General features: G+C 40.0%; 1 protein-coding gene across 17 annotated transcripts in view; it reads left to right on the top strand.

Annotated features, from left to right (window-relative positions):
• The window catches only part of PBRM1 (polybromo 1), a 56,480-nt gene that overhangs the window by 30,122 nt on the left and 5,843 nt on the right, over window positions 1–20,515 (top strand). For 8 of the 17 annotated variants that reach the window (XM_081900207.1, XM_081900216.1, XM_081900212.1 and 5 more), the window contains exons 18-30: window positions 122–333; window positions 1,975–2,160; window positions 3,056–3,213; window positions 3,644–3,910; window positions 4,406–4,551; window positions 4,721–4,878; window positions 5,869–6,052; window positions 7,006–7,216; window positions 8,150–8,351; window positions 12,932–13,096; window positions 17,039–17,185; window positions 18,970–19,037; window positions 19,813–20,029. In XM_081900207.1, coding sequence (XP_081756333.1) covers window positions 122–333; window positions 1,975–2,160; window positions 3,056–3,213; window positions 3,644–3,910; window positions 4,406–4,551; window positions 4,721–4,878; window positions 5,869–6,052; window positions 7,006–7,216; window positions 8,150–8,351; window positions 12,932–13,096; window positions 17,039–17,185; window positions 18,970–19,037; window positions 19,813–20,029 — 2,321 coding nt within the window. The remainder of the gene's footprint in view (window positions 1–121; window positions 334–1,974; window positions 2,161–3,055; window positions 3,214–3,643; window positions 3,911–4,405; window positions 4,552–4,720; window positions 4,879–5,868; window positions 6,053–7,005; window positions 7,217–8,149; window positions 8,352–12,931; window positions 13,097–17,038; window positions 17,186–18,969; window positions 19,038–19,812; window positions 20,030–20,515) is intronic. The other 9 variants (XM_081900205.1, XM_081900203.1, XM_081900202.1 and 6 more) reach the window with 5 other exon arrangements.

The raw sequence follows: 20,515 nt of genomic DNA, 5'->3' as shown, positions 1-20,515 counted from the left end.
GGGGAGGAAATCAGTTGCAAACAATGAAATTTCTTTTTTTTTTTTCCATGACACATTCATGCTTCTTCTACAGTTACCTTGTGTATGTTGTCATTTCATGCAGTTTCTCTTTTCTTTAAAGGACGGATTCGGAGATTTATGAGGATGCAGTGGAACTTCAACAGTTCTTTATCAAAATCCGTGACGAACTCTGCAAGAATGGCGAGATCCTGTTGTCACCAGCCCTCAGCTACACTACCAAGCATCTTCATAACGATGTCGAAAAAGAGAAGAAGGAAAAGCTTCCTAAGGAAATGGAAGAAGACAAACTCAAAAGAGAAGAAGAGAAGAGAGGTAATTGTACTTAATTTAAATGGCTGCACATTGTCACTCTTCATTTAGCAGATACTCACTGAAAGGAGACGTAGGTGAATCTTCTCCAGCATTATCAGCATTGCTTGAGAGAGGATGGGCAGTATAAAATGAATTCATAAATGAGCTGATTTGTACATTTGTGTCATTCAGCTCTCTTGTTCGCCTTGACACACTCTGATGGAAGACAAGGAAAATGCCAAATTTACAATCTACCCTTCTGGGTCATCTTCCCCACTAAGATACCGTCAAATGTAGAAAAGTAATTGGTCAGATGGTTGTCAACATGTGTGTTTCCTACACCGCCTCCACTGAACTATTCAGATGTGCTTGCCCCTACGTGTAATTCAGTCATGAGGGAAGTACTGTTCAGCAGAGCTCAAAGCTGCCAACTCAGCTGGTAAATTGCAAGTCTTGCACATGGTAAATATATTGTGAGTGTAGTGATTATATTAGTATCACCGGCAACAGTGATCACTGTAATAGGGGAGTGTCACAAGCACTAGTAATTTATATACTCTTGATACTATATGCATGTGAGCTGGGAGCTTTTTAAACAATTATATGCATTACTTCATTTCAAAATGTGGTAAGCCAGACCTGCTGCACTTGGGAACCCTTACGCTCGTGTTGCTATGTGGGGCCCTAGACGTCTGCCCAAAGTCCTGATGGTACAACTGGCCGCAGGCCCCCTTCCCACCTTGCCACACCATTTTGAATACACTGCCAAGTCTGAAATGCCTTCTTCCTGCTCATTCTTCCCTCCTCACCCCTCTTTGGGGGCCCATTTCAGTGATCAGGGCGTGCTTCTTGCAAAAACATTCCTCTTTAACCAGGCCTTTGGCTAATTAACATCCAGTACCCTTTTAAATGGGACGCAGGTGGCGCTGTGGGTTAAAGCCTCAGCGCCTAGGACTTGCCGATCGAAAGGTCGGCGGTTCGAATCCCTGCGGCGGGGTGCGCTCCCGCTGCTTGGTCCCAGCGCCTGCCAACCTAGCAGTTCGAAAGCACCTCCGGGTGCAAGTAGATAAATAGGGACCGCTTACCAGCGGGAAGGTAAACGGCGTTTCTGTGTGCGGCTCTGGCTCGCCAGAGCAGCGATGTCACGCTGGCCACGTGACCCGGAAGTGTCTCCGGACAGCGCTGGCCCCTGGCCTCTTGAGTGAGATGGGCGCACAACCCCAGAGTCTGTCAAGACTGGCCCATACGGGCAGGGGTACCTTTACCTTTACCTTTACCCTTTTAAATACATTGTGCGAGGGTTGTTTATTGGTTTGTTTTTGTTTTGTTTTGTTATGTTTTCTATCTTGTATTTTTGTGTTGTGAACTTCCCTGAGAGCTATAGATGAAGGACAGTATACAAATTTAATAAAATAATAATAATAACTTGGGGGGATAGAATCTGTCTTACTCCTTGTGTGGCAAGAATAGCGCCTCTCCCTTGCATTGCATGGTGATGGGGGATATTGCTTGATATGGCTGGTGCCAGGAATGCTTTCTAAGAGGAAATGGTCACTCTTTACAGGAAAGATTCTTGGTGTGTAAAGTGTTACAAGGCGAGCAGTCCTGTGTTTTTAAACTGACTGTAAGTCATTCCCACTGTTTTCTTTTATGTTGAATAAGAAGCTGAAAAGAGTGAAGATTCTTCTGGAGGATCAGGACTGTCTAGTTTACACAGGACATACAGCCAGGATTGCAGCTTTAAGAACAGCATGTATCACGTTGGGGATTATGTGTATGTTGAACCCGCAGAAGCCAATTTGCAACCTCACATAGTCTGCATTGAACGACTGTGGGAGGATTCGGCTGGTAAGAAAGACTGTCTTCTTAATGCTGGTGGTTGCAGCTGTCCTATGCCCTGTCTTATATCCAGATACCTGCTCCTGTAAACACAATACATATTTCATTAAGTGGCAATAGAACCACTACCATGAGATTTCCCTAACAAACTGATAGATTATTGAAATAATTCAATGCAGGACAGCACTGGCTGATTGTAGGGTGATCCCTAACAATTCATTTTGTGGGGCACTGTAGCCAATAACACAAGTCACGTGTCGTCAGCTGACACAGGTAAGAGTAAAACTTGTAGGAGCAGGTCCATTTCCCTGAGTTTTTCCTCCTGCCTGATGCAGCAGTACGAGTGGATCTGAGAGGAGACAGTTCTGCTTCATTCTGATTAGCTTTGCCCCCAGGACAACTAGTGGAAACCTGAGGGAAGAACACAGGTGGTGATTGTGGCTGAGCTACAAGCGCAGAGCCATGCTATGCCCATATGCCTCAAGGCCACATCTGTACCCCAAGCATAGTGCGACACCTCTCACTAAGAACAAAGAGTCATGTTTCTCTCCCCCCACAGCACTGCTGTTGTGATTGCCATGTTAACTGGTGGTACAGCCACCATTCTGTTCTGTGCAGCACAAATGACAACCAGCATGTCATCCTTTCTCAAATGTCTTATTTTGTGAACTTCAGTTTTCAAAAAATTGAGGGTTACGGTCTGTCTTTGATTTGTGCAATCACAATATGCAAAGAGAAACTGTCCCACAGTTTTGCAGGTCTAGACTTTAAAATGCACTTTCCCTGAACAAAGATTCAGACACAAACTAGCACTATCTCAGCCATTTTATCGCCACAGAAGATCCGCGGATCAGTTTATAACTTGTTATAGTTGTTTTGTATCACAAAACTTTCTTGTTTTTAGGAGAAAAATGGTTGTACGGCTGCTGGTTTTACCGACCAAATGAAACATTCCATCTTGCAACCCGAAAGTTTTTGGAGAAAGAAGTATTTAAAAGTGATTATTACAACAAAGTCCCCGTGAACAAAATTCTTGGCAAATGTGTGGTCATGTTTGTTAAGGTGAGAATAGACTAAATGTTCTGTTATGTATCTGGATGAACACTATGCTCATCAAATATTTGTGTTTTGTTGTGGTAGAGATAATTTTTCTGTTTTGTTAAATTTCTCCCCATCATGCCCTCTTCAAGTAGTCAAATGCTTATCAGTTGGGAAATGAAATGAGGCCACTGAAAGATAAGGGAATGATTTCTGTACCCTTGGGAGACTACCTAGGTCTGCAGGTCTATAGAGCATGTAAAGTAGAGAGGGAAAGCATTTGTTTAAGAACCTCAGAGCAACCTGGTAGGAACTTGTGGGCTTCCAGATTTACAGGACATTGGTGGCCATTTGAGCCTGCTCCAGAAAACACCACAAACAATGGCTTTTGAACTTAGGTGTCTTCAAGATGAGCTATTTTTTTCCTGAATGATCCTTTTCTCCCATTGACTAGGAGTATTTTAAGCTATGCCCAGAAAACTTTAGAGATGAAGACGTTTACGTCTGCGAATCACGTTATTCTGCGAAGACCAAGTCCTTTAAGAAGATTAAATTATGGACCATGCCAATTAGCTCTGTACGATTTGTTCCTCGAGACGTGCCCTTGCCTGTGGTTCGTGTTGCCTCGGTATTTGCGAATACAGACAAAATTGATGAGGAAAAGCACACTGAAATGTCTGAGGATATCAAAGTGGGAGACCACGCCCTTAGCCTTGAAAAGGTATGCGTGTTTGAAGAGCTGGCCATTAAATGCTTTGACTTTTCTGCTTGTCTGTAGGTATTTTAAATGGTTTATCAGTTTAGGAATGAATAGCTGATGCTTTTACCTGCTTCAGTTCTGATTTGTACATGGGTCTTCCATATACACATCTAACAGCCACATGAAATTACATTGGGAAGTCATTTGGAGGTTTGGACTAAAGCGTCGCCAGTATGTGGATGACACTGAGCTCTACCTCTCATATTCAGGAGAATCCCCAGAACTGTGAGGGAGGGAAAGGAGTCAGGATTGTTCGGTCTGGCAAGCTGAAAAGTTTGCACCCCACTGATCAAACAGTGGCCATATTGCTATGCTGAATGGCATATTAAAGGAGATATTGGGGTCTGGATGTCACAGTCCCTGCTTATGCAAGTAGCTTCTGGGTGAGGCTGAGTACCTAACGTACCATTTTATTTAAGAAGAGTCCCATTTCTTAAGTCTGCCTTTATTTTACAGGACAAAGAAGATGTTCCAGTAGAAATGGCAAATGGAGAACCTGGGTGTCACTACTATGAACAGCTTTGTTACAATGACATGTGGCTGAAGGTTGGGGATTGCGTCTTCATAAAATCACACGGTCTAGTCCGACCGCGAGTTGGCAGGTAACCCTTTTCTCTATAAATATAGTTGCACCATTGACAACTGTTTCAAGTCTTTCATGTACAAAAGAAAAGATTAATAAAACCGTAAAGTAATTGGGGAGAATGGCTCGATTTTGGACTTGGCGATTATCTTGGGATACTCTGAAGCAAATCTTTTTCTGTTTTTCAGAATAGAAAAAATGTGGGTAAGAGATGGAGCTGCCTATTTCTTTGGTCCAATCTTTATACACCCAGAGGAAACTGAACATGAGCCAACTAAAATGTTCTACAAGAAGGAAGTGTTTTTGAGTAACTTAGAAGAGACCTGCCCCATGACATGCATTCTAGGTAACCAAATAGTATTGATGTTTTTTGCTATAACTTTTGTGTTTTGAATGAACAGTACAGTTGGGGGCTGGGGGAATCACTCCAATTCTATCATTTCCATTTCTTTTTCATGTTTTTGCTATGTTTCATGTTAGGATATGGTATACATAACTCATGAAACCTGAGTATCTAGTACATAATAAATTCTGTATGATAAATTTATTTGGGGGGGGTTAAAGCCCTTTTTATTCTTCTAGAACTAGTAACAGAGGAAAATAAATGTGCTTTGAAATCCAGTAGGTTGTTTACTAGATAAGGACATTCTCATTGTGTTGTGTATGGCCCTTGGCAATACTATGGTCATCCTAAACAGCTGCTGCTGACTCAATCTACTGTATCACATTATTGCCAACTTTACTAGAAGCAAAAAGGCTTTGGAACAAAATAATTAACTAGTCTTCAATGGTGCATACAGTTATTTTAAATTTTCTTAAGTGAATGGTTTTCTTGTTCATGTGAAATTAAATTGGCTCTGTTAAGTGGAGGAGAATCCGTTCAACTTCCAATCGGAAACCGTGGAACCCCCATGGGACGTTCGGCTTCCAAAAGAACGTTCAAAAACTGGAACAGTCACTTCTGGGTTTCGATCATTTGGGAGAACTAGGCTGTTCGAAAACCAAGGTACGATTGTATTTGTCATGAAGAGATCCAGCAAGGAAGCACTGTCCCAATCCAGCAAAGGAGATCCATGTATGAATGCTGTCATCACATCCATTTAACTTCATGGATGTGTCAGTGTGCATAGGAGATGCATTCCCTGCAGGAGTCCCTAGTCACATGCAACATGTGAACTGGAATGAGGCTTACGTGTTCCATTGTAGGCTATGTGTGATGAGCCAGTATATTGTCATGAACTTTTTGGTGGTTTAAAATATGCAGGCCTGTTAACAAAAATTCGCTTTCAAACTGTCAGTGTGGAAAACGCTGCTACTTTATTTTTCTCTCTTTCAGGAAAGTGTGCTGTGTTGTCTTTCAAAGACTTCCTCTCCTGTAGGCCAACTGAGATTTCTGAAAATGATGTTCTCCTCTGTGAAAGCCGCTATAATGAAAGTGACAAACAGATGAAGAAATTTAAGGGATTGAAAAGGTTTTCTCTTTCAGCAAAAGTAGTAGATGATGAAATTTACTACTTTAGGTACGATGTTTTTGCTTTTAAAGCATTATCAGAGATAATGGGGTAGAGATCTTTAAGTTGATTTGACTGTAGGAAAAAATGTCCTTTATAAAAAGTAGTGGTATAAATTGAAGCATCTTCAGATCAATTGAACATAGAGGGCCATTACCTTACCAGGAAGCTAGCTTGGCTATTCCAGAAATCCAATTTGTATTGGGTCCAGGAATTAGAAGGGTCTCAGGCGTACATCCTGCCACCCCCTCCCTCTGGCCAAAGCAACAGCTCATAACAGTATTTTAAATAGACAATGGTGAACTTGAATATAGTTATTTATTTTCTGCCAAGATGTATTTCTTACTTAAAATATCACTGCACAAAAATAGGCATATTATCATTTTAGATAAGGGCTGTAGAGAACGACATCCTTTTCATTGAAGGATTTGCAATTAGAAAAATTGATTTCATTGCTAGAAAAGTTTAACATTAACATTTGAGTTGGCTACCAAAGCCATTCGGTTCTTTGTGGTGTGCACCTACTGCATGGAAGATTTCTAAATAATTATTCTGTGCAGTTTCAAAATTGGGTTCAAACAACAGCTGCTTACCTTTTTCAAACATGCCACTTATTTTTTTAATATGTTCCTACTTCTTCCTGATGCAACACTTACTGTAAAGCAGAATTTAGGATTTATGGGCCAGATTCAACTAAGCTGTCACCCTAACGGAAACCAGCATGAGTCCCACTAGTGCAACAGGATATTCTTTCCTCTCCTCTCCACCACTCTCCCCAAAACTCAGCAGGATCAGGCGGACCCCTCCCCCCCAGGACAGGGTACAGTGGGGGGAGAGGAGAGCTTGTTCCAACAGCACAGGTGTTTTTACTTGGCATACAAATGGATCCCCCTTAGTGTGGCATTGAATTCTATCCTATGTTGTGCAGAGAGGGCTTTTATTCATATGGAATACTTTCTTAGGAAACCCATAATTCCTCAGAAGGAGCCATCTCCCCTTCTGGAAAAGAAGATTCAGCAGCTAGAAGCCAAATTTGCTGAGCTGGAAGGAGGTGATGAAGAGATTGAAGAGATTGCAGAAGAGGAAGGTGAAGTTACAGAAGCGCCAACGATGCCTCAACTTCAGAGTCCGCTTTCTAATGAATTGGATATAATGCCATACACTCCTCCACAGGTAACGTCTTTTGCAAAATCACATAGTTGAGACCTTTCCTTACTCCTCTTCCTCCTCTGCTGAAAAGATGCGTGCTTTGACTGTAGTGAGCTATATACCAGAAATGCAATTTTCAATGTTACTTTGTCAATATACAATTTTTTTTCTTTTTAAAAGAAACTGCTTGGAGATCTATCGAATACATATTATATATACTTTTGTAAAATCAATTAAAATATACTGAGAACAAATAATTTTGTAACTCATGTGACTTCAAGTTATGTCTTTCATTTAATGTCATTTAATGCTGGGGAAATTGTGATTTGTGGTGCAGCAAGTCATGTAAATGAAAATTTTTGGGTAACCAAATAAGAAGTAAGTCGCTTTTGGATTGTTTGCAGTTTCTAGAAAGTTCTAAAAGTAATTTGGAAGAATATTAATTAATGGCAGATATACTGCAGTGCTGCCCAGGTTTTGTAAACCCTAGAGGCAACCACCAATTCCTAGGTATGGCAGCCATCTTCCCAGATTTGCCCACCCAAATACTCTTGCCTCATTGAAAATTATCCAATACAGTCATACCTTGGTTTCCGAACAGCTTAGTTCATGAACAACTTAGAACTTGCAAAGCTAGAAGTAGGTGTTCCAGTTTGTGAACTTTGCCTCAGAAGCCGAACGTCCGACACAGCTTCTGTGGCTTCCAATTGGCTGCAGGATGCTCCTGCAGCCTATAGGAAGCTGCGCCTTGGTTTCTGAACGTTTCGGAAGTCGAATGGACTTGCGGAACGCATTCTGTTCGAAAACCAAGGTATGACTGTACCATTATCAGCTTAAAACTATGATCATGAAGACAAAAAGGTCAGAAATTGAGGGTTAGGTTCTCTAGCCTTCACTTTCTAACTTGAGAATTTTCTGTTACGCATTTATGACCATAGGTGTATTTTTTCTCCATAGTCCACTCCCAAGTCTGCCAAGGGCAGTGTAAAGAAGGAAGGATCGAAGAGGAAGATCAACATGAGTGGTTACATTCTATTTAGTAGTGAGATGAGAGCGGTTATTAAAGCTCAGCACCCAGATTATTCATTTGGAGAGCTCAGTAGACTTGTTGGAACAGAGTGGAGAAACTTGGAAGCAACCAAGAAAGCAGAGTATGAAGGTAAATTAAAGGTGTAATGATGTGAAACCTTTTTGCCCTTTCAGAAAAGACTCGGTGTCCTTTTGAGGGCAGGCAACTTATATTTCTGTCTTTGGAGCTTTAAATATATAAGTGCTCATCCCATAGAAACCTATAATGCACTAAGACAGGGGTTCCCAAACTGTGGGCCGCAAGCTTCATTCAGGTGGCCCATGGCACGTTGGTGCTAAATATTCCTACTGATTTTTAATGGTATTTTATTGCTTCTTTTCTTTATATTTTATTTTATTTCATTTCATTGAAGTTCTATGGAATGCAAATTATAAGGCAGTAAAATACAGCATAAAGATACGCTACAATTAAAAATGATTATGGCATTTAGCACACCACATTGAAATTACCGCAAGAGGCAGTAAAATCGTTAAGTGGCCCATCAGCAATTTTCAAGTGGTCATGGGGGGGGGAGTTTGAGAACCACTGTACTTGAGGGAATTGGTAGTGGTGATGATGCCTCTGGAACAGACCGACTGAGCTGCCTGCTAAGGAGAAGCCAGGGGCCCAAGAAGAAAGTCATCTAAGGTAGGTATCTTCAACCTGTTCAGACCCAGGACCCACATCTAACCCAAACATGTATTTGGAAACCCATTTCTTAATCTTTTACCATATGTTTCAATGATAGTAGGGCTCCTGTTTGCATCCTACCTTGGACCAGACTGCGACCCACTAGTGGGTCCCAACCCACCAGCTTAAGACCAGTGATCTAAAGGAAGCAAGTGGGCTTAAAGTAGATTGAGAGAGGAATAGGGAGAAGGAGAAAAACTGGAAAGGAGAAGTAGCAGAGTGAAAAGTTGAGCAATGGATGGGAATTGTAGAGAAGTAGGTTTTGACTAATATTACCAGTGCAAGCTGCTCAACAGTGGAATAGATTGCTGGAGGGGTGACCAGCTTTCGCCTTTTCTGGAGGTATTTAAGCAGAGGCTGGACAGGCATCTGCCAGGAATGTTGTAGTTTCATCCTGGATTGAGCCAAGGAGTTGCACTAGATGACCGCCAAGGGCCCTTCCAATTCTATGATTCCTATAGCCAGGAGCTGCAAGAGTGAAGTTCAAATACTGGTTTCAGATAACTAGCCCAGCATTTAACATCAGGGCACTAATACATGCTGCATACTGAAGATACATAGAAACAAAATGAAAGGACTACAGAGAGTTCAAAGCAATTAAAGAAGTTTAAAGCAGAGCAGAGAAGCATGTATTTTGTCCTTAATAAATCAACTAAAATACATTTATTAGAATGTCTTCGGCTATTTAACTCAAACAGATGTGCTTTTGTTTCCCTACCTCAAATTGTTATTCTGCTCCCTGAGCAGCATAATAATATAGTCAGCTTATAATAATCAAGCTCTTTCATGTACTCACAGGTAGGTTTTCATTAAAGCCTGCATGTCTTTTGTAGGATGCATGTTTCCAAATGTTTATCGTCCTAAACTCGTAGGCTAGAATGTTTTTCAGGTATTTATTGCAGCATTAGAAAAGAAAAATTTAGGAATAATTATTAAGTTCTGAAGATGATACGAAGTCATTTTTAAGCAAGTTTGATATTCAGACTAAATGCTGTTGGTCATTGGATCTCACTTTCCTTTACTGTGGGCTTGCTGTATCATTTCTTTGCAGAGCTAGAATGATAGATGGTTCCATTTCATTTCCTTTTTTTCAAACTCTCGTTCTTTCCTACATGTACTGACACATAGAAATGTGGACACGTTCAGGCAATCATATCTTAGTTTAATAAGCCAAGAGATGAACAAGTTGTTTGGCTGTTCCTGCAGTCCCTATCCACTAATGTGCAAGCCAGAAAGTCTCCTTGACTGAAGTTTCATAGCATGCTTGTATTGGAAAACTATGTTTAATGGGTTCAGAACAAGCTAGAAGATAATGCCATGGTTCATTTTGAAGCTATTAACCATTGTTTCCCATTTAACCTACAGTGGATGGAATAATTCTTTGTTTGTTCATTCAAACTGCAAAGGAGCTGATTATGCACCCATGAGCTTGTTCATACCTCGGTTTATTAAGCTGAGATACAATTTTTTGAGCCAGTGCAATGTCTCTGACATTTTTCAAAGCAATGATGTTGAGTTTCCCTTTAAACCATGCCGTTTTGAAGTTCACTCCTATCCATTATGATTATATCCCTTTTTATTTTGCTTGGGACTACACTATGGTATTGACATCCGTGCTAAAGTTTTCTTAAGTATTTCTACTTTGGTCCTTTATAATTTGATTACAAATTTCTGTTCTCAGACTGACATTTTATCAGCCCTTTTTGTCAAAAGGCAGATTTTTCTTTCTTTGTAGATGAGGGCATTTTGCTTTGTATGTTTTGTTTAAATAGATTTATGGGCAAAAGGGAAAGTATCTGGTATGAAGCTGCATTAAAAATTAGAAGGAAATTTCTTTCCTTAAGTGCTTTTAATGAGCATCTTAGAATAGACTCATACAGGGTTTATGTACTGAATAAGCGCCATTCAGTAAGCAGTGAAAATGGATTTTAATGGAACTTTGAGCTTTAAACCACCACAAATTCAAAACAGAATGTTTAAGCACTAAACAGTCAAAAGCTGTGCAGGACAAACTTCCCTGATAAGCAAAGTAATTAATAAATATGCACAATCAAGAATTTTTTGACATGAGAAATTAAGGTTCATGTCTTAACATTTCACTGTACCCAGTGATTGCAAGGTGATGTTTGAAGGTTTGGGGGCTGGGTTTGCTAGATTTGACAGTGAAATTCCAAAGCTCAGCTCCTGTGTCTGCTTGGTACTGTTGAATTGCTCTGTCAATATCACAATTTTTTGTTCTCTTGTCTGCTAGCATCTGACACAAACCATTTAGAATAAAACCATTGCTGAAAGATTGGCTGCTGTTTTGCTGAACATAGTCCTAATTCAAGTCTCTAGAATTTACATGATAAAAGAAATATTAATCCAATGAGTATATATTAAGAACCAATTCAGTGCAATGTTTTCTTTTTGAATTTACTATGAATAATCAAAATTCAATACTTCTAAATGTCTTTTTCATGGTTAAAACAGAAGACAATATTTGCCTTTTGATCTCTTTTAAGGAGTTTGTGTTATGAAATAAATCATATATTGTATGCCTAAACTTTATACATATACACACACAGAGGAATCTGTCACATAACCTTCCTTTGTAATCTAGATTGTTCCTTACTAGTAGACATACTACAGTAGACATAATTTGTGTCTACTGCAGTTGCATATCTGTGTGTATTTTCTCTTGTGCTCTTTGATCATGCCTGTAATTTCATGTCCCCCAAATATAAGTTTGGATGCATTATTTCTGTTCCTAAATCAAAGAAGGTGCAAAAAGAATCATGCTTTTCTTGTTTGTCTACATAAAATATTAATAGTTGGTTGGGCAACTGGGATATATGAAATGCTGTGCTAGGAAACTAGTCTTTTGGTGGGACAAATTGTGCAATTGTCTCATTCTTGTTGTTTTCTAACAAAATTTACATTTTTGATCTGGGAAATAACTTGGAAAGGGATTCTGTATTTGTTTGATAGTTTCCCCCAGGAGTTCAGGATAAACCATTATGCTTGCCAAGCCTCTTGAGTGTACATTTAGAACAATTCCTTTATAGATGGAAAAAATGCCTTCCAAACAGATTTTCTTACATTTAACAAATGTATTGTTCTCATGGTAGCTGAAGAAGCTTGTTTGGAAGAACCATGGGTGGAAAATAGAATTTCCCTCCTCCTAATCACTGGGCTTTATGTTAAAGATGGAGGTAAAAATTGGGAGAATACTGGCCCTATTAAAGTCTAACTGGAGACTTGTTTTGGTTCAGAGCAAATCCGTTGACATGTACTGTACTCTGTAGCTCACCTACTCTGGAACAGGCCCACTGGCATGTACAGAATGAATCTAGACCTAACAGGCTGTGAATTGCAAATGTGGTACGTAGTATCTTATGCCAAGCTGTCATGGCATGCTTATTTGTTAGTGCAGAGCTGCTACTATCTGATGGTACCATTGATGGTGGGACTTTTAAAAAGGTCATCAGCTCTAAAACCGCATAGCTTGGATTCTGAGAACCACCAATGGAAAGTAGTTTGCGGAAGGAGACTTTCCCATTCCACCCTCCCCTCCTTTGCGTCCTCCTCGAAAACCTTCACCTGTTTGGGAGCAACTTCCTCCTGTAGCCCCCTGCATCACATTCTGTTCTGATTAGAGGGTCTCCCGACCCTCAACAGAAACTTTTAGGGGGCACAGAGGACTGCAGGCTGGAGGAAGCCTTGGTTCTCGGGATCCAGACCCACATTTCGTTGACTCTTTTGAGGCCCTTTCAGCGTCGATTCTTTAATCGTCTTTTTGTTGGCAGCCAAACCAAGACAAAATTATGTATTGCATTTTCAAAAATAGCCTGTATATTTCCCCACCCACCCACCCACAACTGAAGCCTAAACTTGTTGCCAATGTTGACTAGTCCTTTTTCAGTGATTAGAGAATATTTTTTTTTGAAATTCTGGGTTACGAAACAGAACTGAAAGTCTAAAATCTAAAACTTTTGCAGAGCGGGCAGCTAAGGTTGCTGAGCAGCAGGAGAGAGAACGAGCAGCACAGCAACAGCAGCAGAATTCCTCTCCCCGGGCAGGCACTCCTGTCGGGGCTCTAATGGGGGTGGTGCCGCCACCAACACCAATGGGGATGCTCAATCCGCAGTTGACACCTGTTGCAGGTAAAAAACAAATAGGGGCTCTGACCATTTTTTTCCCTTCATCCACTTTACCAAACTCCTTCATAACTCTGAACGCTATTCTTGGGTCACTTTATTTGTAGTGAAAAAGGAAAAAAACAACTATTAAACTTTACCTCATAAAACCTTAAGTTCAAAGCAAACACAGATGTTTCCCTCACTGGTAGAAGTAGCACCCCTTAATCCTAAGCATGCCGTCTTATCCCGATGAAGTCTCTGCCAGCTCATTCCCTGGTCAGCAAACTTGCTCCTGGTTTGTACTGTTAATTCTATTTTGTTTCCTCTGAACGCTGCAGAATCTGGACACTTGGGAAAGAGTGGATGGTTTTTTCAGGTGGCACGTCATCAGTAACATTAGACACGTTCCGAGTGTGAGAAAATGTAATATGATGCCTTAACGTGAGGGTTAACTTGAGAACTGATTTCATCCATCAGTTGAACTGGCTAGGGTTCTTGGCAGCAGTGTTTAGTGAGAATCGGAAAACATTTATTTATTTCATAAAATGCATATACCGCTTGATTGTAGGAAACCTCAAAGCGGTTTTCTTTTCTTTTGCAGGATTTTGGGTTTGTATGAATTGAGCAGCAAGCCCTCCCATGCCACACTGCAATCCACTTTCATAACTGTGATACTTCAAAAGCAATTATATTGTTCAGGCATAATGCTGAACCACACAGTTTAGTATTTTGTGCATGAGTGTCAAGTTCATACTGTTTCCCCTCCTCCTCCTCCTCTTCCTAAGGCATAGCCTTGAGGAGGAGCTGAGAAGCTTTCATTTCCATCTTAAACTCTAGCTGTTTTTATTAGATAATTTTACATATAGGACTTGATTATCAAGCCATGTAACCTAGTTTTGTGTATTCAAATTTGTCAAGGCTCTACCTGTCTTAAGCATCCAAGCTTATCTAGTTCTGTAACTGAGCAAAACAGATACAAGAACAGGAATAAATATTTTGCATTAGGGTGTATGTAGATTTGGTTTAGTTTAGGTCTCCATATGTTCTGAATCTGTATTTGAAAATAAATACATTAACTTCACCAGGATCTAAATACGTGTTTTCTGAGGCACCCTGCATTTCATTACATGCAAACAAATTGCAAGGCATTTTATTCTGATAATATTTAATGCGGCAGAATTGTCTGTTAATAGGACCTAGCATATAATCTATTAAATTTATTTTTCTTTTAGTATCACCATCTCATTAAAAAACCCAATATGCCGTTTTATATCCAGTTTTTCTCACCACGTGATCTTAACTTACACCTCACTTTGATCCAGATCTGTTTATAAACAGCTTTTCTTGAAACACTTACTTTGTCTGAAGAATATCTTCAAAAATCAGCAACTAATGTAATTCTCTGGGAATAATTGCAACATTTCTACAGGGTAATGTCATGTAAGTGCAGCAAAAAGGGGGAGCAGCTTTGGGATGCACTCAGAGGTTTGAGAGTGGCGTTCTGCTCATGAAACAGGGATCTGTAAGATTTTGGTTCCACTTTCCCTTGCACTCTGCAAAAACCTGTTCCAGGGGATTGAAGGACCCCCCTGAAACAGGCCAGGAAGTGGTAAGGAGACTGCAAAGGAAAGGAGAATAAGTGGCAGGGAACTATTCGTCTTTAATAGAAAGTTGTCCCACTGATTTACATGATATGATGAATAGTTTGCTAAACATGTTTCACTGCACCTCTTGTTTTCTTGAGTGAAGTTTATCAGTTGAAGAAAGAGCTGGAGCAGCATTTTGTCTAGTGAGCTTTTGGCTGTGAGCCAAAGTCCCCGGTTCAAATCTCCCATCAACCATGGAAGGATGGGAGAAGAAAGCCACTCCCTCTCATCCTCTGCTCACAGCCCCATCCTGCATATACTACCCTACTTACTTGGCTGCTATAAACATTACTGGCACAATGTTTGCAACATGCTTTGAACAGTTGAAGTGTGTGATATAAATGCTGAATATAGTCACTAGTATCATTGTGATCGAATGGCAGCCAGTGTTGTTTTCACCTGATGGTTCAACACGGAATCTCAATTTACAGTAGAATGTTTCCAAATAAATAAATTTTACACAGCTTGGTTCTTAGTTTTTAATTTGTTGCTGTGAATTTGATTCGTCACGGCTGCTGAGAATCTAGTCCAAAAATGTTGCATTTTATCTCAGCTCCATTTGTAAAAAAATAAATAAATTCCTTTTCAGTTCAGTTTTTGTTGCATACATTGTGTAGAGATTGAATATTAAGCCATTTCAAAGTTTTTAGAAAGCAATATGTATTTTTTAATGGTTCACTGAGAAGCCAGACCTCCGCTTTGCTGTCGGGTGGATTGCCAGCACCATTGTAGAAGAACATCTGTCTCTCTGGTGTTGATTCAAGGAGATGCCCATTCTTTCCTATAACAGGGCAGTAGCATTCCTAGATCTGTAGCTTTTACAGCATAAACCTGTATTTGTGACATATCTCCACTTGGGTTGATAATATTCTTGTTCGTTTTACTAGTTTTATGTTAAATTTTCTTAAGTGAGGTTACACAGGCATAAAATTAGAGCTATTACTTCCAAACTTAACTTTCCTTCAGTAGGTAGGTCTGAATATGTATAAATCATTACCTGAAATTATCCACAATATTGGTTCCAGCCTTGCAAATAATCAAGTGATGCTTGAAAAAGTATTTCTTCACCACCTTTGACCTCATATAGAGCCCCCAAAGCAACTCACAGACATAACTGCCATATTTTTCTCAGAATACCTTCAGTGATTTTCCATTATTCTCCCCCAAAACCCACCAACCCACCCACACAGGGCACTGACCTATATCTCTTGGAACTCTTCTCCATCAATCCTTATTTTCTTCTCTCTCCATAATATCTCAGAATACTTCTTTCAGTCACCTTCATTGTCCCCCTCACCCAACAATCCCCATTTTTCCCAGTCAAAGACAACCCCCACATTTCCCTCATTAACCACCCACCAACATTTATCTCTCATATTACCTCTTATTCTACCTCCTATCTCTTCCCTTTCCCAATTTTCTATGTTGAAGACCCTACATATACCCCCCCCCCCGGTTAACTCTCCTTGATTATTCTAAAGGCACCCGAACACAGCAATGTGTTCTTTCTTTTTCAGTGCCCTTGATTCTCTTCTGTCAAGAGACTTGTCCATTTTGCCTTCTGTTCAGTACAATACATGATTCCTTGTTTACATTGCTATAGTATGCTAAAATTAACATGCCTTGAAGGTGAAGAATTGTACTGTGCAATACATTGCTTTTTATAGTTACCAGTAGTGTAACTTGCAGCAATATATAAGCTATGTGAGCACTTAAGATGATTGTGCAGTGAATATTCCCTGATGAAAACGTCCATGAAGTTTTTTCTGTCATGGCACATGAAAGATAAGGTCTCTCTCTCTCTAATATACCTTCTGTTTTAGTAGTCTTTTGGCCTTAATGAAGGTGAGAGATGGGAAGCAGCTCAATCTATGCAGTATTGTTAAATTAATTTCCCATATGTGTAAGTGGTTAACATCCTGTGTAAGTGAAAAAGCCATAAACAACCTGAATGCCTGGTATACATACATCTTCTGTTAAGCTACATTGCTGTCCCATGAATTTTTGAATGTGCATGTCGCAATGTGATATATACTTTCGTATGACTGACAAAACATTTTGCATTTGCTTGTAATAATAACCACTTAATGATTCTAAATGCTCAGTTGGTTTCCTCCTGAAGAAAATGCCAAAAGGCTAAATACTAATCTGTTCCGAATACGGTATCTGGCACTGTAACAATGTTCATTTTTGCAAGGTACTAATTGTAGTGTTGTATGGCAGTACCGAAGGTGCATATATGTGGGTAGTGCATGTAATTATTATTTTGATCATTTTGCATGTCATTGATGCATGTTTGCAATTTGTTGTGTCCTTCAAGGCATGCTAGGTGGCTATCCACCAGGGCTGCCAACTTTACAGGGCCCAGTTGATGGCATTATTAGCATGGGCAGCATGCCGCCACTTCACCCTGGGGTGCCTCCACCCCACCAACTTCCACCAGGCATGCCAGGCATCCCACCACCGGGTAAGAATGACCTCATTCACTCATTATCTCGCCTCTCTGTTCTCACCCCATTTAACCAGTTGCCGTGGGAAATGTTTGCAGCTTGTGCATTTGTAGCTTAACTGCTTGACTCTTGTCGAATGCTCCAGGTATGTCTAGCTCTCTAGATGTGCAAGGTGCATTGAGAAATATACAAAGTATATTTGCCAAACATCTTGGCATGTATGATACATGTTGGCAGAGCAACAAATGTGACTGATCCAGCAGCAAAGGAGTTGACCATGGAAATACCCTTGTATTTTTAGCATGAGTTTTTTTAAAAAGTGTCAAATAGATCTGGCTTGAACGGTTACATAGAGTATTGAAGACACATAATTCCTAGTCCTTCTGAAACTGTTGAAGGTGATGTTGTTTGTTGAACCGGACAATTTCACTACCAGACATGGATCTTAAACCAGTATACTGTTAGTTTTTTATTTCTTTGTGCACCATTAGTTCAAATAGACACATCCTGATTTCAAACAGCTTCATTTAACAGCAAATCATTTTTAAAAAAATGAAACCCTGTAGCCAGATTTTTAAACAAAGCAAACTGAAGCTTCAGCCAAGGGGAGTATTAGTGTCTGGAGAGGTTGAAATGTGGGTACAGGCTTGTTCTTTAACATACAGTTCATCCAGGTTTGATAAATACTTAAAAGTAAATGTTCTCTTGTGATGTGGATCAATATTTATCCAAAACCATGAATGAAACATTAACTAAGAGAAACAGATATTTTGTTTCCAATTATTAAACTTCTATTTATAGGGAGACAGGGGCTGTTATGGAACCCTTGTTCATTGCCCCCTTCTCCTTTTTGCTGCTGCAAATTTTTCTTTCACTTTTACATGGTATATCATACTCCTTTTCTGCATGCAGTGGATAAGCTCAGCTGTTAATCTGTGGGCAAAAACTAATGTGATTTGCCTGCTTTATTTCTAAGTATGTATTTCACAGTAGTGTTCCCCTAAAATCTGTGAACATGAATAATTGCCTTTAAGATCCCTTTTTTTTCTTCAAGCCTGCTAGGGTATACAGTTAACATCCAGCAATCAAGAATTTGAGGATTTGCAGTGAGAAATGAACTATAGCTTTGGAATATAGATGTGTGCCATAGTTTCTTTATGGCTTGTCGTGCTGTTGAACTTTGAACAGCCATAAAGTGCTCGTGGATGTTCACTATCATTGCCAGGTTTCTCTATTTTAAAAACACCTTGTCTCCTTAGCTGCAGAAACAGTGTTACTATGATTATCATGTATGTATTAATCGCTAAGCAACCATCTCAAGGCTATTTGCACGTAAAAGATTTTAAAAAATAGTTAAAAGCACAAAACGAGATACATTTAAAAGCAATACTAAAACCCCAACAAAGTAGACCCATTTATTCAACAAGGAAAGCCTGTCATTGTCGGATAGAAATGACTGCATATCTGATCAAAATTCCAAACTGTATCCTTATAATCCCCAGGAAGGCTAGTTCTGAATAAATTGTAAACATGAAGAAACAGCCACCAACACAATAAGCTAGCATGCCTGCACAACTTCACTAGTTCATCTGTGATGTAGCAGCAGTCTTTGTGAGGTTATTCTCAGAGCCTACAGAAGAGATTATTACTAGATGAAATAATTTTGGATGGGAGCCCCCCCCCCAAACACCACAAACTGTCAGTCAACACAAGTTACTACTTCTAATAAGAATACTTAGGGGATCATATTTTAATACCTGTAATACTCCTTTTCCTTTTTCTTTTACATTTTGAAATACAGGTGTTATAGGTCAAAGCGTTTCCTCCATGGTAGGAGCCCCCTCAGCAGGAAGTCCTTTTGGACAGCAGGTAAGTGATTTAGATAGGCATAGGGAAATCCTATAAATCATACTCTCAAAGGGTTTGTTTTTTAATAAATTGACCTCCCACAGCCCAGTGAGTTTATTGCTCCTCTTATTTTCTGATACTGCTTCCTTACTACATCTGGCATGTGATTTAATGATGTAGGAGTTACAGGATATAAACTATCCCCTCAGATAGTAACGGTGCTGGTGAGGGAGAATAGGTGGGAGGACAGCATCCTTCTCCAGCCCTCCAAATACTTTGCACTACAACCAATGTTAAGGGATTATAGGAGTTTTGGTTCAAAGCATATGGAAGACACCACATTGGGGAAAGCTGCTCCAAACAATTCCTTGTTCTTTTTTTATGACTATTGATTTCTTGCCCTGCTTTCTTCCTTTTGCTCTCAATACCATTCCCTGTAATCTTCGCCAAAAATCAATAAGTAAGATTCCAGATAGCCAAACAGTTAAAACTATGATATGTATGAATGTGTTGTGCATGGAAGTGAAATTTGTTTTGTGGAGATTTCAGACTGTCTTGATATAACAACATGAAACAGATTTTGTTTAATTTTTTTGGCACAGGCACATTTCTCACCACACCTGAGGGTAATCGTTATTCCCTTAAGGATGTTTCAGATGCTTTTGTTGTTATACCCTTTCCTTTCACGGAACCATCTATAGAAACACAGTGTTCGCCACTTATCTTTGGTTCAGTGAGATACTACAGTCGTCAGGCTATGTTTGACCTTTTAAGATATTGTTCTTTACTATTCCAGATGGGTATCCTTGGTCCACCAGGTCAGCAGGCCCCACCTCCCTATCCTGGACAAAATCCAGCAGCCCAGCAAGTTATGCAGCAGCCAACAACTCCTATGTTTGTCTCCCCTCCACCAAAGACGCAAAGACTTCTTCATTCTGAGGCTTATCTGAAATACATTGAGGGTCTAAGTGCTGATTCGAGTAGTATTAGCAAGTGGGACCACACCCTTTCAGGTAAGTCTACTTGCAGTAAACACAGAGACCCTAGGAAAAAATTTTTTGAGGCTGGCCTTTTAATTCTACCATTACTGTACAGTACTATACTGTATGAGTGGCTTGCCCAGTGTGGTGGAGCTGTAGCTGTCATTTACTGGGAGGAGGGACAAAGTGGATATAAGATTGGATTACACAAGTGGGGGCGCTGGATTGTCTTTGCTGGTGTGCTGTGCAGCTCCGACCTGTGCTTGTGCCTCCCCATCCCTTAAAGTGGAAGTAGCATATCTGTGTATAAAGCCCTTCATCCATCATTCCCAACCATTGGTCATGTTGGCTGATATCGCCACCTCTCCTTTCTCCGGCTTTTAAAACAGCTGAAATGAGAATGTTTTATGCATTCAGGAATCTGCACTCCTCCATGAGAAGGGAGTTCTATAATTGTGGAGCGTCCATTGAAAGCCTGTTTCAGCAAATGCTGTATAGTAAGTCCACAGGGAGGGGGAA

Source organism: Podarcis melisellensis, assembly GCF_964234715.1.
Source record: "Podarcis melisellensis genome assembly, chromosome: 2".
Taxonomy (NCBI): domain Eukaryota; kingdom Metazoa; phylum Chordata; class Lepidosauria; order Squamata; family Lacertidae; genus Podarcis; species Podarcis melisellensis.
The sequence above is the reverse complement of the archived record's forward strand: the minus strand, read 5'-3'. Positions and strand labels throughout refer to the sequence as shown.